The 25,901-nt window shown below is 40.2% G+C and overlaps 3 protein-coding genes and 1 long non-coding RNA gene across 6 annotated transcripts in view; 3 read left to right on the top strand and 1 right to left on the bottom strand.

The window, feature by feature from the left end:
• Positions 1–20,398, top strand: ttll6 (tubulin tyrosine ligase-like family, member 6). 2 transcript variants are annotated; one of them, XM_050059748.1, is made up of 17 exons: positions 1–288; positions 3,013–3,192; positions 6,370–6,521; positions 6,763–6,801; positions 9,144–9,262; positions 9,737–9,867; positions 9,963–10,119; positions 10,206–10,349; positions 10,591–10,676; positions 10,772–10,997; positions 12,824–13,002; positions 13,114–13,302; positions 16,209–16,371; positions 16,711–17,022; positions 17,224–17,295; positions 18,191–18,332; positions 19,372–20,398. In XM_050059748.1, the coding sequence occupies exons 3-17, from the start codon at positions 6,371–6,373 to the stop codon at positions 19,626–19,628; spliced, it is 2,367 nt and encodes a 788-aa protein (XP_049915705.1). In that variant the 5' UTR covers positions 1–288; positions 3,013–3,192; position 6,370; the 3' UTR covers positions 19,629–20,398. The 2 variants fall into 2 exon arrangements, with proteins under 2 accessions (XP_049915705.1, XP_049915706.1); XM_050059749.1 differs by lacking the exons at positions 1–288; positions 3,013–3,192 and having other exon boundaries at positions 6,390–6,522; positions 6,761–6,801.
• Positions 19,551–25,901, bottom strand: part of LOC126399653 (uncharacterized) — an 11,351-nt gene continuing 5,000 nt past the window's right edge. The window contains exons 2-3 of the long non-coding RNA XR_007570918.1: positions 24,236–24,400; positions 19,551–19,690 (exon numbers count right to left, since the gene is read on the bottom strand). This is a non-coding gene — a long non-coding RNA (uncharacterized LOC126399653). The remainder of the gene's footprint in view (positions 19,691–24,235; positions 24,401–25,901) is intronic.
• Positions 21,983–25,901, top strand: part of LOC126399646 (homeobox protein Hox-B3-like) — a 23,839-nt gene continuing 19,920 nt past the window's right edge. The window contains exon 1 of the mRNA XM_050059763.1: positions 21,983–22,619. The gene's annotated coding sequence lies outside the window, so the exon portion shown is untranslated. The remainder of the gene's footprint in view (positions 22,620–25,901) is intronic.
• Positions 24,931–25,901, top strand: part of hoxb6b (homeobox B6b) — a 2,636-nt gene continuing 1,665 nt past the window's right edge. Inside the window, exon 1 of one of the 2 annotated variants that reach the window (XM_050059768.1) lies at positions 24,931–25,605. In XM_050059768.1, coding sequence (XP_049915725.1) covers positions 25,161–25,605 — 445 coding nt within the window. In that variant the 5' untranslated portion in view covers positions 24,931–25,160. The remainder of the gene's footprint in view (positions 25,606–25,901) is intronic. The other variant, XM_050059769.1, reaches the window with a different exon arrangement.

Raw genomic sequence — 25,901 nt, forward strand, 5'->3', positions numbered from 1 at the left:
GAGATGCATCTTTTCTCATCGGTGAGCCAACAACCAATCAGAGACGAGACCTCTCACACCCCGTTGCTTGTGATTGGCTGATGGCTGAAAGGGGCCGTCCCATCTGAACAGGCAGGGCGCGCGTGTGCCTCGAGTTCATTCATGTTTACATTTGTAGGTTACGTCTCCTCCGTGCCTCGAGCCAAGAACACAACAACACGACTCGACAACAACAACAACGACGACAGAACACAACGCTGCTCGGTTGTTGGGACTCACCGGAACAAGAGGACACACTTTCCTCTAACGGTAAAGTCACGTTAATGACGTGTTTAGTCGTTTAAAAATTGATTTTTGAAGTCTGTCGCTAGCCGGTAGTTAGCATGACATCGCTCCGGGAGAAGTCAGCATTACGTTGCCATGGCAACAGCACGGTACCTATAGTCAGCGTATGGCTAGCTATACGTTAGCTGCGGGGTTTAGCTTGGTTTTGTGTGAAGATACTGACAAACTGAAGCGTTAAACAGCGTCTTTTATTATTAATAAGTGTCCGTTGATGAGTGAAAATAAATTTCTGACATGTTTTACGTTTTAATTCTGCTCCTGAATGTTTTAAACGTGAAAGTGTTTAAGCTAAAGTGCTGTTTTTTATAATTACCAGACACTTTGAGATGTTTTAAAGTCCTATTAATGAGCTGTGGTGGAAGGAGTATTCAAGAGCCTGTACTCAAGTAAAAGTACCAATACCAAAATGTAAGATACTCAGTTAAAGTAAAGGTTCTGCCTTTAAAAACACTACTTACTCAAGTAAAGGTACTGCAGTGTGAAGTATAAAATTAAAGTTTTCATTAGGCAGAAACAGCCCTGTGAATTTTAGTCTATATTATTATGTAACGTTATCAAATTATTGGATTATTCACTCTGGTGCATTAATGCATTTTTGTAGTTTATCAAGGTGCAGCTTTTTTTCTAGATTATTTTTTATTGATAACTTTTTTTGCTTTCTATAGGTTAAAAAATATTAATATGTAAGGCAACTATTAACTTTAACTGTTGAACAAGTAAAGAGTACATGTTTCCTTCTGAAATGTTTAGGAGTAGAAGTATAAGATGGCATAAAATGGAAATACTCAAATTCAGTTTTGAGGTACTTGTACTTAAGTATAGTTCCTGCTGTATGTACTTACTTTCCACCACCACTTGTGAGCAATCTTAATTTAATTTTCTTTGATAAATCAATGTGCTGCGCTACAAATGTGCATTTTTACCGTATTATGTGAGTAGTAAATACATCTGACTGACCTGATGAAGAGTTTAAGCTGTGCAGTATTACCACTGCATGTGACTTTAGCATCCTGTATGATAACTGTTATTAAAAAAAACTGGATAACAGCTGTGAAAATACTGTAAATGTGACTCTATCTGAACACTAAAGATATGGTGACACATTGTGATAGCTGTAATAGCAGAAGCATGGAGGCCAGAGGTGTGTAGATTACTGTCTGTGGTGCCATTGTCAAAGAGTCTAAGGGGTCACAGATTTCAGTGCAACACCTGTGACATTAACCAGCTGCGGAAACTGTACCGCTACAGATCTAAATTGTTATATATTCTAATTGTTTTATGATAAAGCTAATGTTATCTGGTTCACCCACTGCGACTATATTGAAATCAGTTTATATCCGTTAGATTCATTTTAGTTTTCTCCACGGTACATTTCATTCAGAGGGCGCTCCTTTTAAAAATGATGAAGATATCATAATTTTATTTTAGTTTGGCTGTGAGCCATTGGGCTCATACTGTATGGCCAACTGTGAGTGCCATTTGTAGCTACACATTATCCTCACCTACTTACTTATCAAAAGCTCACCTTTCATGAAGTCATTGTGTTTATCGTTCTGATTTCTTGGCAAGACTTTAGGTACAATCTGTACCCGATCATGTTGCCTAATTAATGTTATTGATGTGGCCTGAGCTGGTTTGAGCATGTTTGATACCAGTTGCACAACAAATTAGAAAATGGTGCACAGCACTTAATGATCTTAATGATTAATGATCTTGTAGAGCAGGATTTGAAAACTAATCAGTTTGCATATTCAATTCACAAAGCTGTATTTCTTTACACTCAAAACTAAATTACAAAAACTGGTTGTTTGTCATTGCCTTTTAACAACACACCTCGGACCTTCTATTTCTATGCGTAAGAGAAAAGAGTGCACAAACTTCTCCTACCTGCATTTAATATGTCTATAAGAACACACCAGTGTCACATTAAATGATAATTGCCCTGCTCTGTAATTGTATGAGAGCTCATGTTGCCCATCTCTCTGTCTCTCTCACACACACACACACACACTTTAAATACCTGCAAGTACACAAACAGTCAGGACTTGTCAATTTAATCAGTGCTGGAGGCTTAGCAGATGAAAAAGACTAACTTAAACAAGAAATAGTTTCAGCACATGACTGTAGCCACGCCATGATTTTGTCATTTTGTGTTCTTCCACTTCCTTATCATCCGGTCTTGTTTTATCTGACTGATACCTGGTTGGCTGTGATGACAATCGGGAAACACAAGCTACAGCGTCCTGTTTGTCTACTTTCTATTCTTCACTGACCAACGTTTCCCCTTCTGCATGCTCTCCATTTTTAATGTCTTCAATGGAAGGCTAAGCTTCAAGTGGAGGTTCTCTGTTTCAACTTGGCCAACAAGATGGATGTCCAGCCTGTTCACTTACACCACACACCGCCACGCCGCTTTTCAGCACAGATTTAAATTTAACAACTCGGGGCGTTGAAAAACACATCTCCTATTTCAGTGAACAAATATCAGGGATTATCCCTCTCCTCTTGCTCCCTGCTGAGGGCTCCTGCTCATTTTCTCTCCATCATGTCGGGAGGGATCAGGTGTTTGTCCCCACAGTTTCTAATTGGTCACCAGATCCACCGCTGGACCCGTTGCTTGAGTGTGTAAGACAATCTGAACCGAGCCATCCTTGTGATGATATGAATCTACTCTGTTTTCTTTCAAAGAATCTAGAGGCAGACGAGGTGGAGATGTGGCTCATTGGTTTGTCTGCTGAGGAGTGTGACAGCGTCTTGAAGGGCTCTTGAAACAAAGCTTTGTGCATCAAAGACGTGTGGAGGCGGCCGTACGGGGGGGCAGTATCTTCCAACACCTTTGTCCTCACAGATGTAGGTGTAACACTGCAGGTGAGTAAGAGACATTTCTCAGATGAAGACAGTGACAGCAAATAATGTTACGCAGTTGCCAATTTATAAAGGACAGATGAAGTGTTGCTTCTATTTGCTCACGTTCACTCCATTTATATAAATGAGGGCAGACTGAATATTAGATTATATTCAACAGCATCACAAGCTACAGCAGACAGATGACCACAAAGGTGATCCAACACTTTTTCAATATATATATTTAACCTTTATGAAGATTTGTTTTACAGAGTTGTTGGATTTGAGTGCATCAGTTTTAGCTTAAGGTGTGTCTGTTAAACTGGCAACTGAGTGTGTTACATCATTGAAACCAGAGTGACTGCAACTAGTGCAGAAAGACTTGGCTGAATAATCAATTTGTTAATCAACAGAAAATCAGCTTACAGTGATTTTAATAATTTAAAAACTCACTAAAAATTAGAGAGCATTTGTGCACTATTTATTCTCAAATATACGAAGCTTTGCTGCTTTTCTATTCATATTGTCACAGACAAAACACCTTTAGGTTTTTTGGACTGTTGTCAGACTAAATTGGGAGTTTTAAAACAAGACGTTGGGCTTTGGTAACAGTTTATAGTTAGTTGCAGCATTGATTGTGAGTGTTTAAATGTGAAGGAGAGTGTTCTGTGCTAATTTGCAATTCTAAGTAGACAGTGACAATCTACATAGCAACAAGAGCTAGATGTTTAAATTGCAGGCGTACTCCCTCTAAACAAACGACCTGGATTGGTGTGTTTTGCTGCAGTCTGTTAGTTTTGATAGGAAGGCAGACAATAGTAAGTGCCAGCGTGGCATGCCAAGGTGTTGCCTGAATATTGAATGATCTGTAGTTCTTGGTTGAGGACAAATATTACAAAGGTGTTGTCATGTACCTGTTGTTGTTGCATGCTGGGGGAGAGCCTTGGAGAAATCCTTTGCGGGGTTGTAACTGTATCCGGGCTGAGGTCAGCGGGGCGTCTCGGCCCAGTGTAAAGCTCACAGTTCAGGGCCAGGATTATCCAGATCATTGGATCAGAATACTGTTACCTAGCACCATAACCTCCCACAGTGTACCTGGGATGTCCCTCCTTACTGCCAACCCCCCCTCAGCATTCTGTCAGGATCATTACCAGGAATCAACTTGACCTCACCTTCAACCCTACAAGACACCAGATAGGAGGCAGAGGAGAACAACTGAGACGCTGCCGTGACGATTGCTGGCCACTGTGCTCGGGTCAGAGTGCAGACGGATAGAACAGAAGAAGAACACAGAAGTGGAACCAGAGATGGTTCAGAAAGAAGTAAACTTACTTTAGTTTATTCCTATAAACTTTAATTGTTAGCCATGCTGGAGGATCACTTGGTCAGTTGCTTTGGTCTGAAACAACTCAACAACTGGATGGATTGTCATGAATTGCTTTTACAGACATTTATGGATGCCAGAGGATGAATCCCCATGATTTTAATGATCCTTTCAAGCATTTAATGAACAGGATGGATTACCATGAAAGTTGGTACAAACATGCCCTTTCCCCTCAGCATGAATTGTGGTGAACCTTAACCTTTTCCTCTAACGCCGTCTTCAGGGTCAAAATTTCACTCTATCCAAACCCCAGCTTCCCATCAGCCTCAGCTATGTTTTGTGTTAAGTGCTAATTAGCATTAATTAGCATGCTAACATGCTACACTAAGATGGTGAACATCATTTTGAGCATGTTAGCATGCTGACCTGATCATTTAGCTAAAGTGCAGTCTCACAAGGGCATGGCTGCAGACTCTTAAACGTGTACTAGGCAAGAATTGTCGGCTACTGTTTGTAAACAGTATCACCAGCAAAAGTGAAAGCCACTTTATAATATTTGCATCTTTCAGCGCTGTGTCTTCGATTTTTGTAGCTTCCTCTTGGATGCCTGCTGCTTACGATCTGGCACCTGGTCGCTATAAAACTTTTTAAAGTCCTGACATCACCTGTGCACTGCCCACACACAGCAAATGAAGAAGAAAATAAGAGCATACAGGCAGAAGGCAAAGTCTCTGCAAATAAATACACCACCACACTTCTAGTGGGTCCTAAGTGATTACTTTAGTTTGAGTCTTTACATTGTTTATAGGAAGAGGTTACTTCTCTAGCAGTTAGTATACAAAAGAATCTGCATACTTTACCCTGCTAACAGGAAATGACACAGTATGTGACTCTGGAATGACACAAATAGAAAGGAAACTGTCTTTGTTTAACATTGGTTACTTATTTTTATTTAACAAGATCTCTCTGGAGCTGTTTCAACACCATCCACAATTTATTTAAAATTCTTTCCAGCTGTGAACACCTGCTCCATTTCATTTGAGTGTTGCATTGTGGGGGAATACTGCACAAGAACATGAATGTGCACCTCACTCATGGTAGAAGGAATGTGACAGTCTCTTTAGTGTCGTTGCATTTTCAAAAAGCTTTTACTGTAGACAGTAAACAGTGTCAGAAAAGGGGAAACAATTTGGGATGTTGCATGAGTCGTGTTAAAAGTGATACTAGGTTATGAAACACCAAAGACACATGTTGTATTGTATTTAGCTAACCTGACTCGAGGACCATCATCTTGTTAATTAGTGGTGACCAAAAAGGTGATCATGAGAACCTTCCTACTGTAAAATTGTGGCTGGACAGAGTTAAACAGAGTTAAATGACAAATGGGTAAAGTGGACGCTTGTAAGACTCATCACAGGGACATAAAAACCTGAAGACTCACATATTTTAAGTCATATCAGTATATTGTTGACCTCACTTGCTCTACTTTTTGGTGTTCCAGATAGTGAAATTTAAGTTGTGGTTGAAGTCCTCCTTGTTATTGTCACCCTATTGCTCACTATTGTATTCGTCCTGCCACAATAACTCTTGAATGCCAGCGTCTGACAATGTGCCGACAGCCAGAGCACTCACCTGATGAGAGAAATGGAAACGGAAACATGAGTCCGTGCGTGCACTCACAGCATGTACTTTGTTCTGTTTGATTGAATTTCATTGTGAAGCCGCACAGCACGTCCCATTATAAACATACCATGTCAATGAGTGTCAAAAATAGAAGAGGGCTAATTTGTGTGTGCGTGTGTGTAGACAGTCACAAGCTTTTTTGTATTTGCTCACAGTCAGATGAACTCATTTGTCATTGTTTGTGCTCACCCCAGGATGGGTCTACCTGTGGACAGCCCAGACAAAAATGAAGATGCACATAAATCTGAGCAGCAGGGAGAAGGAGAGGGCGGCGAAAGCCAAACTGAAGCCTGCACCAGCACCCCGCCGCCCATCAACAACAAGAAGAAGAGGAAAGGCAAAAAGAGGTACTTTACTGCTGGATCTCCTCCATTTGTACTTCCACAGTTATGTCCCATCGCAGGTACATTACCTCTGAGCGCCCTGACAGTTATGATTTTGCAACTTGTCCTGGAGGCTCTTAACTTTTTGTGTTCTCGTTTGTCCTCATCATTTGGGGAAAGGAATCTGAGTGTAATGAGGCATTTGTAGGACCTTGCAGCAAAGCAGATGTCTGTCCCTCTGTCTGTCTCTCTTCTCTTCCAGATGACTGTGGATCAACCTCACCAACTGCAAATATGAAAGTGGTACGTTTGGGCCAAAGATGTCTAAATCACAACTATATATCCACATTACGCCACACCATCACAGCTGTTCATGTTTCACAAACACTGAAGTTGTGTAGCGTGAATCCTGGAGCGAAACAGAGACTGTGTTGGAAGATGGGAAGCTCTAGATATACTACATGGCCAACAGTGAGCCTATTTCATGGTTTGGGGTTGGCTCCCTCGTACAAGTCAAGAGAAATTTTAATGCTGCAGCATACAATTGTATTTTTGAACAGTTTGTGAACTTTGCGGCCCCTCATTCATTTATTCATTTTCTGTAACCGCTTATTCTATGAGGGGTCCCTGGGGGGTGGAGCCTATCCCAGCTGACACTGGGTGAGAGGCAGGGTTCTCCCTGGACAGGTCACCAGACTATCACAGGGCTGACACATAGAGACAGACAACCATTCACACTCACATTCACACCTACGGACAGTTTAGAGTCACCAATTAACCTGCATGTCTTTGAACTGTGGGAGGAAGCTGGAGCACCTGGAGGAAACCCACGCTGACACAGGGAGAACATGCAAACTCCACACAGAAGGGCTCCCACACCCCAGGGTTTGAACCCTCTTACTGTGAGACGATATGCTAACCACTCTTTCAGCATGCTGCCGTCGTGTGTGTTGGCCCCTTTCCTGTTTAAACATAACAATGCCCCTGTGTAGGAAGCCAGCTCCATAAAGAATTGGTTTTCCCAGTTTGACGTGCAGGAATTTGACTGGCCTGCCCAGAGCCCTCATCTGGGGCCGTATTCACAAACATTCTAAGAATACTCCCAACTTAGCGTAAAAATTTCTAGGGAGGAGTTTTCTACCTTAGTGACAAGGTGTGGTTGACCCCCTTGCTACGTGTGACACATTCTTTTAAAAGCTGTGATTGGTTGATTAAAAAAGGGGTTGACACCCAGTGGAAATGAAATGAACTGTGTCACAATACAAGACCGTGAAAGTGCTGTAATTGTTAGTGTGATCACTCTGCTGAAGGAAGGCTGAGGCAGACCCAAGTCATCACTGCTGCACTGTTGTGTTTTGCTAAATATCTTAGTGTTGTGAGCACTCTGTGGGGGCTGTGGCTCAGGAGATAAAGCAGGTCGTCTACTAATCAGAAGAATGGCAGTTTGATCCCCAACTTCTCCAGTCCACATGTCAAAGTATCCTTGGGCAAGATACTTAACCCCAAATTGCTCCCAGTGGCTGTTGTGAGTGTGTACAAGCTGGCACCTTAAATGGCTGGCTGGTTGGTGCAGCCTGGATCCAAATGTTTTTGTTGCCATTTGGAGACCGGACTTTTTCACAGCATATTCAGAGGACATGTAGCTAGCGGATTGTGAGGAGATGTTTGCCGTATGTGACAAAAACTTATCAAGCTTAGGAAGACTTAGAGAGCCTTTAAGGGTTGAGATGCTTTGTGAATAGATTTTATCTTTACCAGGATCCAGTCTTGACTTTAAGGGGAGAATATTCTCAGAAGTTTGTCACTAGAAGTGTCTCTTTGTACCAGGAAGCTTTGTGAATACAGCTTGTGATCACCCTATGGAGCAGACCCCTGCAGCCAGGTTCAATATGGGCTGGACAGACTGCAACCAAAGAGTGGAGGCTGTTAGAGCACCAGATTTATGTTTTATGTTTTTTTGGAATGAGACACTGATCAATCACATATGGGTGTACTTTTCGGGTGTCCATATACTCTTGGCCATGGAGTGTATTTTTAATGTATTCTATCTATCGTTACATGATTTATGGTTAATCCTACAGAAGTATAATGCATTCACTAGAGAAATTTTTTTTTTTTTTCTGAGTATTTTTTTCTGAGTTAAGAGAGCAGTAGAACAACAGACGCTTTCATTCCTTTCTTGAGAGCTCGATACAAAGGAAGCAAACATGACCCGCTTGTTTAGTTTAATCCAGTTTTACTGTGTTTTGGGTTTGAGACACTGGGAGATACTCTTGTCTTTAAGTCATATAGATGGTGTTTTCATTAGTTTGTTGACTTTACGCAGGCACCGGTCACTTGCAGGTGCCAGGTGGGAGCTTCTTGCGAGATTTTGAAGTATCTGGTCTCCTCGTTCAGGAAAAAAATTACCACGAAAAACAGAAAAAAATTACCACAAAGAACAGAAAAAAATTACTTAGAAAAACAGAAAATATTACACCAAAAAACAGAAAAATAAATAAATTACTCCAAAAAACAGAAAAAATTACTCAGAAAAACAAGGTTTTTTTTATTTGTCAAGTGAGTGCAATACGCTTCCATACACATGTACTTCAATAATACACACACAAACAGGAAAAGCACACTTATATTGTTTTTTTTCCCAGTGCGGCGTGCTGCTCGCAGATACGGTCTCAGAGAGGCATTTGAGGGCGACGACTGGACGCTGTTCTGGACCGACTGCTCTGTGTCTTTAGACCGTGTTAAGGACATGAAGCGTTACCAGGTATTCCACTAGATTTACTCACACTAACTCCCACATCACTGCACTCATCACTGAGGACTAATTAAACTGAATTCAATTGTATGGATTAAGCTGAAGATAACTCGGCTGGGAGCAGTCATCCTGCTCTGTCAAATTATAATATCACAACATGTAATTTAAATTCTTCTGCTTGATATGGCCATGAAATGATGAGAAATACTGATTTCCACAGAGATTATGAGATTGTGTCATTTTCTTATTGCTCATAACAGCTTTTCAGATCAAGCAATTAATTTGTAACCTACTTGTGTAATTTAGAGCAGGAAGTATTCAGCACCAGTTCCTCTCTGAATGAATAAGGTGGATCTGTTTATTTTGTAATATCTCACTCAGACTGTGTAAATCTTGCACATAAATCACCTCATAAAATCCTCACATGCCAGCTGAACACTTCCGCTGTAAACACAGTTGTGTGTGTCTCTTTTGTCTTTGCAGAAAATAAACCATTTCCCAGGGATGAGTGAGATCTGCCGCAAAGACTTGCTGGCAAGAAACATGAACCGTATGTTGAAGCTTTTCCCCAAAGACTACAACATCTTCCCCAGAACGTGGTGCCTTCCTGCAGAGTCAGTTTGCACTGTTCACTGTGATTTTACTCTCCTATCTTGTTTCTCTCCGCGTGTCTTAACATACTAACTCCTTACCTGGTTACATGTTGCAGTTACAGTGACTTCCAAGCTTACACCAGGGCCAAAAAAAGCAAGACGTACATATGTAAGCCAGACACTGGTTGCCAAGGCAAAGGCATCATCATCACCAAGTCAAGTAAAGACATTCAACCTGGAGAACATATGATCTGCCAGGTTTACGTCTCCAAGGTGAGAGTCTGTTCAACAACACATACACACAGAAAGAAACACACACACAGGTTGATGTTTAAACATGTTTTGTATTCCCTCCTCAGCCTTTTATAATCGACGGGTACAAGTTTGACTTGCGAATCTACGTGTTGGTGACGTCATGTGACCCATTCAGCATATTCATATTCAAGGAGGGACTGGCTCGCTTCTGCACCACAAAGTACAGCGAACCAACACACGGCAACGTGGTGAGAAATGTTTGAGTCTGGTGATATTCTATACTGACAAATATTGTGTGCTCATCAAAGCCTGATATACAGTATTTTTTTCCCTCTGTGCTATTGTTCACAGTTCACCACAAAATCAAAAACCCATATTTTTCCTTTTACCTGCAGTGCTATTTATCTATTCAATTATTTATTATCTTTTTTTATTTTCTATTTATCAATCTGTATATTTCTCTCTCGTATGTGATGTCTCTCATGTCAGGATGATGTGTGCATGCATCTCACCAATTACTCCATCAACAAGAACAGTGAGAACTTTGTCCGTGATGAGGACACAGGCAGCAAACGGTAAACACATAGACAAGATGCTTGTTGTGTCATAGCACTAATACTACTTATAATACTGTATATTTATTGCATGTTTGTTGTTTACTGTCTCACAGAAAGCTGTCCACCCTCAACAAGCTCCTGGAGTCCATCAGCTGCAACACAGACAAGATGTGGAATGACATTGAGGACGTCATCATAAAGACTCTGATCTCTGCTCATCCAATCCTCAAGCATAACTACCACACGTGCTTCCCCAACCACACCACCGGCAGCGCCTGCTTCGAGATCCTGGGCTTCGATGTGCTGCTGGATCACCGGCTCAGACCCTGGGTGCTGGAGGTGAGAGACCATGACTTCTCTGTTTAATATATCAACCATAAATATGCAGATTAACTGTTGTTATCTTCAGTTTATTCAAGTAGGCTTTAAACCCAATTTTACCCTTTTTGTCCTATAACAAGCTCAGTTACTTCTCCTTGTGTTACATTGAATTGGTGAAGAAAACTTGTTCATTTCTCACATGCTTCCATGGTGAACAAAAAATCAAGAAATTGAGAAAACGTTTGATGAATTCAAGTCATAATGTTCCATGTTTAATAGCAAAAGTATATCAAAACATATGTCCAGTCATATGCTCAGTACTTCCCAAACAGACAGCCCTTTCCGACAGGGAACTGAAATTGAAGTGAGACTTATCTCAGCTCCATTGACAAAAACAGAAATTTTACATCATTGAACAAGAGAGCTGCTGGGCTACTACTGCCTTGACCAGTTAGTTTGTTTGTGTTATTGTGTGACTTTGGTGTTTGTTTTTTTTAAGATATTTTTTGGGGCATTTTGGCCTTTAATTGATAGGACAGACAAGCATGAAAGGGGGAGAGACAGAGGGAGTGACATGCAGCAAAGGGCCGCAGGCCGCGGCAACAGCCTTGTACATGGGGCGCCTGCTCTATCCACTAAGCCACCGACGCCCCATGACTTTGGTGTTTTAAAGGGTTAGTTTGGATTAACCATAGTCACACATTAACACAAACTACTGATTGAGGCAGTGGTGGACCAGCAGCTCCCGTGTTCAGGGGGGTAAAATTACTGTTCTTCAAAAATTCAGTGTAACACGAGGTCAGTAATTAATTACAAATGATCATGTGGGGGATGAAGTGTTCCTTTCAAGTTGAAAAAAACATCTTATCCATGCTGTCAGACAGTATCATGTACAGTAATATATGATGTGTTGTGGCTGCACCTCTCCATCATGCATCAAACTGAAATACTCTTCATGTCTGCAGTGGAGAAGGAAGTTTTCAAATAATTTAAATACTCAAGTACAGGTAAACATGTATATCTGCATATTCTACAAAAGTATTATCAGCGATGTGTACTCAAAGTATCAAAAGTAAAAGTATTTGTCAGAAGTATTCGCTTGATGACATGGAGCTAATTTTTTGTAAAATCTTAACCTGAAAAGTAACTAAATCTGTTAAATAAATGTAGTGGAGTATTTTCCTCCAAATTGTAGTTGAGTAGAGGTATAAATAGCATAAAATGAAAATACTTATGTAAAGTACAAGTACCTCTAACTTGTAGTTAAGCACAGAACTTAAGAAAATGTCCTTGAGCGGGATTTATACTTCTGTGTCAAATCGAATCTATGGCGTAGATGACGTGCACCTCCACAGAAATGTCAATATGTCAATGGCAATAAAGCCTCCCCAAGAATACCATTTTAAGTCTTGTGTGTGATGTATCCTGGCTTCATAGGAGTAGAGGAAATCAGGAAATCTCTGTTAGTCGCAGGCTAATTTTTACAATGTAAAATGCCATAGGCTTGTGCTAATAACGTTAGCATGTCGTATTTGTGGGGAAATTGTGTCCAGCAAAAAACAAGTGTTTTGAGCTGATGCACAAGTATAAATCCACCTTTAGTTATATCCTACCCCTGTATGTCTTGTGCATCATTTTATACACATTTCCCTTAAATTCAGCCATATTTGGTATCTTTAGAAACGTAAGCGTCTCTACTAAAATTTTAAATAAATGTCCGTGGTATTGAACAGAATCTGGCTGCACAGCATGAGTTTGTAATAAAGTTAAAGGAGATAAAATGTTACTCAGGAAATCCCTGATCCTGTTAGAAGTTTAAATCAATTAGTATATTTGTATTCCAGGTGAATCACTCCCCAAGTTTTACCACCGACTCGCAGCTGGACCGCGAGGTGAAGGACGCGCTGCTGTACGACACTCTGGTTCTCATCAACTTGGGCGCCTGCGACCGCCGCAAGATCACCAAAGAGGAGAGACGCAGGGTGAAGGAGAGGCTGCAGCAGAACAGCACCAGAGAGGCCAGGTACAGTTCTGTCAGATACAAATGGTGTGTTTCCTTTCCCAAGGTCATACACTTGTTCCTGTGTGTCTCCTGCAGACACATGCAGGTGACTGTTACTGTGTGTGTGTGCAGGTCAGAGGAGCTGCGTCAGTGCCAGGCAGCCACGGTGGAGCAGATGGAGAGGTACGAGGCCAAACACCTGGGAGGCTTCAAGAGGATCTACCCCAGAGAGGGAGGGGAGAAATACGACAAGTACTTCAAACACAGCAGCTCGCTCTTTCAGGAGACGGCAGCATCCAAGGCCAGAGAGGAGTGTGCCAGGTACCTGCAGCACGCTTTTAACATGCCCAGCACAGTTCAGTGAAGAGCAGAGGCTGTTAGTGATGCACAGAGATTTCTTTTGGCATGGACTTCATGATGATGTCTATGCAGAAAAAGTAGGACAGTGGAAAGACAAGAAAAAGGAGAGGGAGTTTGGTTCAGTTTGTGCATAAATGCTCAGTGTGTTTTCTCTTTTTCACTAATCGGTAGCAATTTTGACAAACTGTTTATTGTCTAAAGGGATAGTTAGATTGTTTTGAAGTGGGGTTATATGAGATTCTTATCCATAGTCAGTGTGTTACATACAGTAGATGGAGGCAGGCAGGAGAACCATCACAGAAGCTAAGCTGAAGATATTTATTTTCAACATGAACAAAGTGAATTATTTAACTCTAAAACTTATTGCAGAGTAAAAATATTATTTACACAAACTAATGACAAGTGCACGCAGTGGTGGAAGAAATACTCAAATCTTTTACTTAAGTAAAAGCTATAACAGTGTAGAAATACTCTGGTTCAAGTAAAAGCATTCAAAATCTTACTTAATCAAAATATACTTGAAGTACTGAAAGTAAAAGTACTCATTGTGCAGTATGATCCATTTCTGAATATTATATTATATATTAATGGATTGTAATTTTCGATGCATTAATGTGTTGCAGCTGGTAAAGGTGGGGTTAATTGAATTACTTTATATACCGTTGGGTAGCTTGTGAATTTAGTCCAGGCATCGGTCTCATCTTATCGTAACCTATAATAAGACATCATAATTTGTTTGTTGATGATGTTTCATGTCGTTAATCTGAATCTGTAAAGTAATTAGATAAATGTAGCGGAGTATGACATGTTGGAAAATGGAAATACTCAAGTAAAGTACAAGTAACTCTGAACTGTACTTAAGTACAGTACTTGTGTAAATGTAACTTAGTGAGTTTGTTTCCTCCGCTGAGTTTGAGACATAGATGACAAAAACTAATGGAGTCAACTGACATAATTAATATACTTGAATGTACTTTGGTGGAGACTTGCTCTTACTTTTGTCATTTTTGAATAAGATCATTTTTTAGTTTTTGTCAGTAGTCAAGATAACATTTAGGGGCTATATAACTTAAACCAGGCGTGTCCACAGTCTGGCCTGGGGGCCAATCGTGGCAGCACACGATATTCTTTAATCAAGCAAGATTGCTTTGCATTTTCTGTTCACCTTGTGATGGCAGGACTGTCATACAGTTTGTAGACATGCACCAAGTAGGAACTCTGCAGGTGGAACCAATGTGTTTTTTTGTTTTTGTTTTTTACTTCTTTTTTTTATTTTATTTTGAATATTAAAATTATCCAAACAAGACAAATACCATGAAACTGCACAAAAACAAAACAAAACCACTCCAAAACAATACAACAATTAAAATGAGAGCACAACAAAACATCACAAACATACAAAACGTAAAGACAAACAAATAAATAGAAAAATCTCATCATTTTTTAGACTTGGCCTTAATGAATTCCATTTTTTATCACAATCATTCCTTGTTCCCTGTCTGTTAGCAATAATATCTTCCAACATAAAATAATGTTTTAAGAACACAAGAAAAGTGGGAAGTGTCAGTCTTTCTTTTCCTTTGCTTTCAAAAATAAATCTCTTGTCTAACAAAATAACAGTGTTTACAGTGCCAGGACATCTATTTCCCAGTTCACCAACTATTATTGTTTGAGGGCACATATTTAACATAATTGAGTGCAATGCCAGCCATTTCTTAATGTTTATCCAAAAGATTTACAAAAGCGACAATTTTCATCATCTTCCATATTCCAAATAAAAAGTGTTTTTCTTGTAGGCAATATTTTGTACAAAATTTTCAGCTGAAAATATTGTGATTTATTGTCTAGAATAGATTTATAAGTTAAATTATACACAAGTCCCATGGCAATGGGAACCAATGGGTTTCCATAAACAGGCGGTAAACAAGCAAACGACACAGCAACAGACACTTCCTGTTAGCAGACATGGCCACAGCAAAGCTTAAAGTCGACAGTGAGAAGCACCACATTCAGCAGCAGTGGAAAGTTGAATACCTTTTCACTGAAAGACAAAACAGTTTGTCTCATTTGTATGTGATTTTATTTTTATTTTTATTTTTAAATAACCTCTGTAATGCTAGAAGCAGGTAGTCTCCAGGTATTTTCACATGATCATACCTCACATAGCCCACAATCAAAAAAGTTTGGACACCCCTGATTCAAACTATGCAAAGAAAATAAATAAATAAATATTCTACACCAGCACTTTACAAAAGCAAAGCAATATTACTTTACTTTAAATCACCTCTCACTTTGTCCTTGTTGTGCACCAGACTTTGCTCTTTGACCCTTGATAGCCTACCAAACGTCTACCAATGTTTTATAGGGTGAAGGTTATTTATTAGGCTCTATGTGTTTTAATTTCTTCTTATGTGACTGTGATGCTGTGATCGTTGACATGAGCACACTGAGACAAATTCCTAACAACTAAGTTGCACAGCACTAAAGTACTGAATCTTGAATCTTGAAGAAGAAATAAACAAATATGCAAATAATGTAAAATAATCATTTTTAAAGAATGAGTAAATAAATAATTAAATACAGAAATGATAATAAGTCGTAAGGGCTTTAGAACAGTGCACTGTTATTCTTTTGTCATTATTAATCAGTTCAATTTTAATAACTAATTTTTGGGATTTGCTTCAGGATTGTAGAAGTGAGAAGAACACAAGAGAATTTTTAAAACAATAATTGCAGTAAAGATAGATATGCATTTGATGATTAAAAGGGGTTTAATAGGAGTAATTTTTTATCATTATTGTTATAAAATCCTTTGACTTAATGTTTTAGAAAGATGCTAAAGTTTCTGTGTGTATTTTTATGTTCAGGCAACAACTGCAGGAGCTGCGTCTGAAGCAGGAGCAGAAGGAGAGAGACCTGAAGGGAGGCCGGAGGAGAGACCTGCAGGGGGAGACGGCGGGGGAGAGGGTCAAACCACAACGAGGACCAGCACAACCCCCCAACTCAAACCCTGACTGTGACCTGCAGCCGGTAAGGTGCCATCATTAAACATGCAGTGTCCATATGAAACCACAAGAGGGAGTCAAACAGCTTCAGTCTTATGACGAATGCTTCATATTCTGGCTGACCCCTTTGAGCAAATGGACTCTTGCCCAATTTAAATTAGCTAGAATAATATTCCTGCAGATAATTCTTATTGGACGTCTCTCATTTCAAATTCAAATATCTTTTATTGTCAAGACGGGAAAAACAAACAGTGTTATCAACGTTATTCAGTGACAGTAATTGCTAATATATTGTAAATGCATACATACACAGTAAGGCAATAAAAACAAATTGAATCAAATGTCTCTCTTTATTTTTCTGCAGCCGTGTCTGTCCAGTGTGTCGGCGGATCCTGTAGCTGCCGAAGTCCGAGTGGAGAAGCAGGAGGAGCAGCCGGAGCAGGAGACGGAGGAGAGGAAGGAAGAGGAGGAGGAGGAGGAGACACACATGGAGGAGCAGGAGCGGGTCAACGCACTGCTGCAGAGAAAGAAGCTACTGCAGGAGCTGGGAGTGGTGGACAAGATCCACCAGCTGCTGCAGGGCCGAGCAGACGGAGGGGGAGTCCTGCAGGAGGCCAAGGACGCCTGCACCCAGCAGCAGAGTCATCAGCCTCATCACAGACAACAGCAGGTGAAGGTGAGACCCAAATAATACAGGTACTGTGTTCCCCTTCAGTGTGTCATAAACTGCCAACATGACAACACCAATACCTTGCAGAGTTTGTGGAAAATAAGTGCAAGTGTGGTTTCAATTTTCACTCATTTGTTGTCAGTTAAACGATAATACTTTTGCTTATGTCATCCTCCAGTCACTGCACCTGTTTTTCTTTAATTTCAGCTGGAGTCTTTGACACAGTTTCCCCAGCGGACAAAGCAGCAGCAGCAGCAATGCACTCAGATGTCACGGCAGGTAGAGATAACACAGGACAACACTGATTTAATTAAAAGAATCCAAAAATTCTGAAGCCAAGACATTAGGGATGCAAGATGCCCTGGCCCTTTAAGAAATAATACAAAAATAATTTATTCAGATTTATTTACTTCTAAAATGTCCCAAAGGTGCGAAAAAAACCCATTTTTTTCTAACCATTTTGCATTTTCACACTGTAGGTATGGCTGCAGCTTATTTGTCAATATACTAAATGTTAAGAAATGTGAAAATAACACCATTTTTTTTTTTTCTGAGCCCATAGTTTGCTTTTTTGACCCACCAAAACCTAAAAACATTTCATTTCCTGTCATATAAGACAAAGAAAATGAGCAAAATCTCACATTTGAGGAGCTGAAATCAGAGTATTTGCTCGGAAAATGACCGAAACAATTACTTGATTATCAAACCAGTTGCTGGCTAATTGTCTTTCAGACAACTTATTGATTAATCAACTAATCAGACTTATATTGTTCGAGTTTTGCACAGGATTATGTGAGAGAGAAATTCTTTCAAATAAATATTGTATTAAAAGGCCATGCGATTTTACACAGCTGTTGGTTTTAACTAGAAATCAAAAGTATTCAGATGTAAATCCACATTTATAGTTCATTTTAAATGTTAATCCTAATTTAAAAATAAACAGGAGTTTTGCAGACCGGCCCCAGAACTGCTGCAGCACTCACATCATCATATTAAGAATGCAAACTTATTAACAGTTGAGATTTCGGGTCGTTGTCAGCGATTATATAACACTCAGGCTGCTCCTCACATGAGAGGGCCTGGTGGTGAATGTCATTGATAATTTTCAGCACTAATGAAACATCATCAGGAAGTGGGAATAAAATGACATAATAATATCTGCGCTGTATCGCAGCACATCCACTCCCACACGACTCAGCAGCGCCTGCTCAGGCCCACCATGGACCAGAGGAGCCTGAACGAGACGGAGCCAGCGAGCCACAGCAGAGCTGCAGACATACGCAGGACCATCAGCGCCCAGCGGATACACTGGCCAGGTAAACAACACGTCTCTGCACGACACGACCTCAACACAGCAGCTAAAGGCAGGTATTTCTTTCTTTTTTTTTATCTCTTGGTTGCTTCTTCTTTTGGAAAGAGTATTTCAAGCTGCTTTTTTCTCGGCTGTACATTCAGTATTGATATTTTCCTGTTTGTTGTAGGCTATATTTTGTTTATGTATTACAAGAAATATATATATTAAATGCTGTGTGATCCACTGTACTCTAAATATAAATAAACTGGCTTAAGAAAAATGTGATTTAATATCACAAAAACTGCCTGATGCAGGTTAGGGCTGCAACTAATGTTTATTTTAATTTTTAATTAATCTGTTGATTATTTTCTCAATTAATCAATAAGTTGTTTGTCTATAAAATGTCAGAAAATGGTAAATAATGAAGTACAGTGTCTGGCTTTGTCCACAACCCAAAGATGTTCAGTTTACTGTAGAGGAGGAGGACAGAAACGTGTGAAAATAAAAAATAATATTCACATTTAAGAAGCTAAAGTCAGAGATTTAAAAAAAAAAAAATTCTTAAAAAAAAAATCAAATTTATTAATCAATTATCAGATTAGTTGACGATTAATTTAATAGCAGAAAATAAAAAATAAGTAAGAAAATAGCCTTTGATACTCTCAATTTGACTTCTTTATTGTGTCCATCATGTGCATTACACAAATATTAATAACATTCAACTTCAATAATTAGTTTTTACTCCTAATTTAAATGTATTTATTATTATTGCACTGCTTTGTCTTGTTTTATGTGAATTTTAAAATCACAAAGGAAGCTTCCACAAAGCCACATTATCAAACACACAATTAAAAGCACTTTTAGGTATGAGTCAACATTAAGATTGTTCATATTGTTGGCAGTGTTTTGTATTTTGGGTATCTGTTTGCACTGTGACTGCTGCACAACAGTTTCCCTCTGAAATAAAGTTTTATCTCATCTTATAAGAACAACAGGAAACAGATTGTTGTCCATTTATTCACAGTTATATTTCAGATGTTGCGTCTCTGTTTCCTCACCAGTCGGAGGCTCTCTGGCTCTCAGGCAGGACACCCGGAGCAGCTCCTACACCGACACCCGTCCCCGTCCCAGCATCCCCATCATCCACCACGTCCCAAAAGGAGGCCCACGCTGCGCCTACGCGTCCCACGACCCCGCAGCCCTGCAGAGCCTGCTCGTCATCGCCACTTGCCCGCCCCAGGTCAGGAGGCCTGGCTTCTCTCACATCGTCCGCAACTCCTCCCGCAGAGCCCCCCAGCAGCACGGTAAAGGCCAGTGAGGAGCGGGACCACCACGCAGGATTAAAACCACAGTAGACACACACACGGGACCTGAGGAGACCTGGAGGTAGAGAGGCTTTAAAACTGTGAAAATACAAAAACACACTGTGCCTTCGATGAGCTTCTCATGGTTGTACATAGATTTTATATCTGGACTCCTGCAGTTTACTCTGCTTGCCACTATATTACCTCCAGCACTGCAACGTTATGGCTTTTTAACTTTTTCTACCCACTGTGTGTGCTCACATATGTGTTACATTCTGCTCTGGGGATGAATCATCTCGAACAAACCTCACCTACAGTGCCAAAATAAAAGCAGACGAGCCTGGTTTAACACCATACAGCATGTGTGATGCAGATACAATAATAATAATAACAATAGTCTTTATTGTCCACAAATGTGGGAATTTGCTTTCAGCCTCACAGGTTGGTTCAAACACACCGTAATAAATCACAATACGTGCAATAAAACACACAATATGCACAGTACAGACAGCAGGAAGGGGTAAGGCTCCAGTGTGAACTGTGTTTATGGTGTTGGCAAAGTTACTGCATTTGGTTTAAAAAAAATATGAAGTTGATATGAGCTGATATTTGCTCAATGATGCCAAGTGAATATTAGATTAGTATTAATAAGGATTCAAACTTATTTGAAGATAAACTGAGGGATTAAATTAGATTACGGCCTTCTACTTCTTTTCTGAAGGAAATTTGTGCACTCAAGTATTTTTTGTTTTTACACCAATGGTCAATAAATTATCTCTTTTTTTATGTGATTTAGTTTCATCATCTTGAATTTTTTTTCATTAGTTTCCCAAGAAAAAATAATTTTAGTCCAATTAGTATTTCTATTTTTTTAATATATGATTATATTATTATTTTATGATTACAATTATAAAAAAAATCTTTTTATTATTTTATGATTACAATTATAAAAAAAATCTTTAATTTTTTTCATTATTTTGTTTTTACATAGTTCATTTTTGCGGCAAAGTTATTAATTAATTATCGCATATAAGTTCGCAGTTGTTTGTGTTGCTTCTTCTTAAAGCTTTTCACTGAGAGTTTAAAGAGGCCATAAGGTTTTACAGCATCTCAGCATCCGGTTTCTTTGTGTTGGTCGCAGACTAAAGACAGAAAGAGACAAAAAAAACGGAATTCTCTAAAACAACAGAAGCCGGGTGATTTTAACAGCTCAGAAAATAGTTCTGTGCAGCGTTACTGTGCAGGAATATATTATGATTATTACTGGAGTCGTGCAAGAGACCGAGAAGGAGCTGTAAATGTGTAATCAGGCGCCCAAAGCTTATAAAACCTAAATCCGTCGCCTGATTTGAATCGAAGGAGATTTTAATAAATAAATCTTGTGCAGCAAGGCCTCTGCCTGCAGAAGCACCAAAGATTTGTTTTTATTTTTTACCTGAAATAATATAAAAACACGGCAGATGAGACAGAAACGCACAGGCCTGCAGAGGAAAATAAATACAGCTTTTAATTATAGGCCTAATTACATTAATGATTATTAAATCACATTTAGATTAAACAGAAGGTAGGCTTTTACTTAACGTGAAAACTCTGATTTTTCTTAAGTATTTTTTATCCAAATTAAACATTTTAAAGAAAACGAAAGTCACTTTGTGGGAGTTTCCGTCCTAAAACAAATCAAAGCGGAGGATGGATGGTTGCATTTAAGGAATTTATGGTTTTATTGCGTCTATAAATGTCGGAAATCCTCCTTGTTGGTGGAAACAACCAGATGTCTACTGAGAAAAGGAGCGTTTTAAACAAACCAAAACGGAAATAAGACATTATAAATAATTAAAAATAAAGCTAGGAATAAGTTTATTCATAATTAATTTGGCTTTGAACGACTCCAAGACGGGAGTTTAATTTTCTCCTGATCATCTTAATAGAAAAGTTGGCGAAGAATGTGCCGCGTAAAGTTTTTGTGACCTTAAAATCCCCCTCAGGACTGCGAGCACCATTTCCATCTTTGGCCTGTATGGTCAATGCCAAATTGATCTGCGGTGACTGAAGGGAAATCCTCCATTTTGAGAGACCCTAATAGTCTTTAGTGCACAAATCTTTTTTAGCCTGGAACCATTTTATTTAAGCAGCAAAGAGGATCCATCATGCGCGTTGGAGGTGTAAAGATTACGCGATTTTTTAGGTGCGTATTGAAGGTGAAATGTAAAGAAATGGATCCCTCAGGGTTTAATATTTAGGTAGAATGAAGCACAAGTCGTCTAATCTTCTCTAATTAAAGCTCTTAAATAACTGGATAACACTACAGCAGTGATTAGAGAACAATTAGAAGCTGTACAGACCTGTTTAGTTAGAAACCAGCAGCTGGAACAGAACCAAGTGCACATCTCAACCTCACTAAATACTCCCACATTCCCACATCTTTACACTTCCCCTTTTTGTCCTGCATCAAATTCACACATCTCAGGCCTTGGAGAAAATAAAGATGGCGATGAGAAAGCATGTCTAAAGCACAAAAACGGCTGCTGTTTATGAAAATTTACAACTTTGCCATGGAAGTTTACGACTCGCCGGGCTCCGGGATTGGTCGCTGGCGGTCATGTGGACAGCAGGAATGGGAACTTATTTCCCATGAGGTTATATTGCAGCTGCTGTTTTCCACCGCTCATTCACTTAACACTAGTAACACAACCTTTTTCTTGGCTCTTTGTTTATGCAATACGCGGTGTTGTTGTGAGGCGCCGTGAACGTGCGTCATTTTCACCAAAAAAATGGGCGATGGAGCCTCCGCGCGACGGCGTGCGCCATGTTAATGTGGCTGTACTTGTGTAGCTATATGTTCGTGAAAATGAGGGATCATCACACTCCTGGATGGTGGGATTACTTTCATGAAATCACTTGAGCAAAAGTGGGACATTTTGGGGGAGAAACAGACTTGAGAGGAAGGCGAGAGGAGTCTTCTGCGGAGTGGCACCCACACAGGAAATGATGGATTATCAACAAAGGTAAGGGCACCATGTTTCTAATAAGCCAGCGATTAACTCCGGCACAAGTGCGCCGCTGCAGCGCTGCTGTGGCTCAACTGTCACTGTAGGCCTGATGTTTATATCTCTGCAAATGGGAAGATCAGTCTTAAAGAAATGGCAATTATCCAGAGCTTCCTCTCCTTGTGTCTTTTCCTTACGCTGTGTGCGATTCACAACCACTTGCTGATCTGTGTGGTTAACCCGTGACATGCTGCAGCCACACGCCGAAATATGTGCGTAAAAATATGTGGAAATAACCCACATGCTCCAAAGTTTGAGGCCTTTTGGAGAATAACGATGTTATATAATGAGGAGAGGTTTCGGCTGGGAGCCAGAGGCTTGACTTTGATGAAGAAGATGATGATGATGATGGTCATACAGGGGCCTATGCTGCGGCTTAGACGCGCTTTTCCATAAAAATCTGCTAAATCTATCCACCTGTTATTATTATGAGAGGTTTAATTCTGTTATATGATATTTTATATTATTTTATTCTCTTATTTTATTCTGAAAAACGCGTCAGACGTGCGCCAGGTTTGATATTGCGCCGCGCTGTCTCCTCGTCGAGCTGTTTCGCCTCGTTTTTATCCAAATATTTCCTGATTTTTGCCAAAAATTTCCTCTGATTGTTTCCTATTTTTGATTTTGTGGTAAATAATAACCGTTGTAAACATTTTGTTGCATTTCCTGCGCCTCTGCAGCGCTTCCATGCGTCGTGTTTGACACTGCGGTTTGTATAGGAGCTTATATAAGATCATGTGATCTTGTGAAAACACGGGATTGTCTCTTTATTTGGTGTCTTTCTGTGTGTGCAGTTTAATCTGAGGGTCTGTTTGTGTGCATTTCCCAAATGTCCATCAGCTGTCAGACTGCAGGACTGCGGCCTGGTTGAGAGGGGTTCACTTATAGAAGCCAAAGATTAAGGTTTTTTAATTTAAACATTTAAATCTAAATGATTTATAAACGGATTTTTATCAGAAATAAATAGTATGAACATCGGCAGCGCACTGGATCTTAAATAAAAAGAAATACGAAAAGGGGATTATTCATTTTTATACAAGCGAACATCCTATAGATATTTATTTCCTGCCTATTTCATTCAAAACACTGTTATATATTTGATATTTCACATTATTCCAACAATACACCTCCTTATTTCGTTATTTTTATTCATCCGTTATTCAATCAGGGGAGTTTTTCAAAAGCGAAAACCAATTAAAAAGGTAGAAATTGATTTTATGGAATTAAAAACATTATAAATATATATTCTAACACTTAATGTAACAAATTCGTGTCAGATTTTTGCAAGAAAATGCTGTAAAATCCTAATCTAAGCTATAGAAAAGGTTTTAACTGCAGAACCAGACAATAAATTTGAGCGTTGTTAATAAAATTAAGCAACTTATATTATTTAATTGATACATATTGACTATAATATGAATAATATCTACTAGTTACGTTAATTAGCATTATGGTAATTAAAATAATAGCTGCACTAATTGTAAAGCTGATTGATCTGCCTGGTTATTTCCGCATACAGTTATTGACAGGTGATTGGATCGTGATGCAGACTTATCTCACACCTTCATACTCACACAGTGTAACAGAAAAAAATGAGGAATAAGTTTCCACTTCACGGTGGATGAGGAAGATGATGATGAAGGTGGTGATCTGTGTGGAAGCGCGTGTCCTCCCTCGTGCCCTCTGCGCGTCTTCATGGACTTCAGTCACAGTTGGTGTTGAATCAGAAATCAGGACACCTTTTTCAAAGAAGTGAAATATCAGCGTTAGTGACGCGTGTTTTGTCCTGCGTGGATCTGAGTGAATTAATATCATTAGTGGGGTGTGTGGCAGCTGCGTTCACAGTGTGTTTGTGTGTTTATTAGTTATTGGATTATTCAACAAGATTGAAGTAAAGGTTGGAGGAAGAGGAAGGAGTAGAAGGAGCCAGTCGTTTGTGCGTAAATGGAAATAATGCGCAAAGTGTTTGGCGTTTCATTGCGATGCTTTTTCTCGTTTTGTGTGTGTGTGTGTGTGTGTGTGCGCGCGTGAGAGAGTGGCTGAGTTTGTGCACGCGTGCTTGTTTATAACGGAGGGGAAGAAGTCCATCTGCTTTATTGGACTGTATTTGCATAAAACTGGAAGTTATTACAGAAACAGTTGCTCTATATGTAGTGTGTTTTTTAAGGGTATATGTATTTCTGTGAGTCGCAGCATCTCTGAGTGTGTGTGTGCGTGAGCGTGCGTAAAGACCGACAGGCTCGAGCGCTTCATTTCGATTCACCGGGGACCCCTGCGCGCAACAAGAGCCCCCCATGGGTGCAATAGTGCAAGCACAGACGGCGGTGATTGGCCAGAGGTTGATCAGATGGTACACTTCCCCTCTGTATTCAGTGGCACCTCACAACCCCCCCTTTCAGCAAAAACCAAATCTCGGATAAAGTAATGGCAAAACCACTTGGACTATAAAAGACAACAAATCATATTCCTCCGGAGTATATACACCCCGTTGTCCACCCAATGAGTTCCTATTTTGTTAACTCAACTTTTCCCGTGTCTCTACCGGGAGGACAGGACTCTCTCCTGGGTCAGATACCGTTATATTCCTCGGGATACACCGATCCGTTAAGACACTACTCCAACGCGGCCACATATGGAGCAGCCAACATGCAGGAGAAGGTTTACCCGGCGTCCTATTACCAGCAGACGGGCGCAGCGGCCGCGGCCATCTACGGAAGGGCCGGCGGCGGAGCGCCCTGCGACTACAACCCGGTCGGGACTTTCTACAAGGACGCGGAGGGCTCGTGCGCTTTCTCGAACCGCGACGACCAGCCGCTGTTTGTCACTCAGGAGCAGCGCAAAGCGGAGTGCCCGGAGCAGACTGTCAGTATGAGCAGCAGCATCGACGACAAGTCCTCCACTCTGATCTACCCGTGGATGCAGAGGATGAACGCCTGCTCCGCTGGTGAGTACAAACGTTTTAAACTCTGTTGTTGTCACGCAGCCTGGAGGTAAAAAGAGTCTCCGCGTGATGGAGTGAGCATCCCGAGCCCCACAGAGTTACCTGTCAGCTGTGGAGAGCTCCGTGCTCACACTGATATTTAATCGACTTAACGTTTAGAAGCAGAAACATCAAATAATTAGACCATTACGGAGCCGAATTTGAGATGATTGCGCACGGATCTTCATGCGCCTTCGGGGCTTTGGCTGCTACATCATCATCACATACATACACCACCGCACGCGCACACACGCACGCAC

Source organism: Epinephelus moara, chromosome 13, assembly GCF_006386435.1.
Source record: "Epinephelus moara isolate mb chromosome 13, YSFRI_EMoa_1.0, whole genome shotgun sequence".
NCBI classification, from domain to species: Eukaryota; Metazoa; Chordata; class Actinopteri; order Perciformes; family Serranidae; genus Epinephelus; species Epinephelus moara.

Coding starts and splice junctions, on each gene's coding strand:
- ttll6 (XM_050059748.1), top strand. CDS start 6,371: ATGGGTCTACCTGTGGACAGCCCAGACAAAAATGAAGATGCACATAAA. Junction 10,120..10,205: donor GCCAGGTTTACGTCTCCAAG/GTGAGAGTCTGT, acceptor TTCCCTCCTCAG/CCTTTTATAATCGACGGGTA. Junction 18,333..19,371: donor CCAGCGGATACACTGGCCAG/GTAAACAACACG, acceptor TTTCCTCACCAG/TCGGAGGCTCTCTGGCTCTC.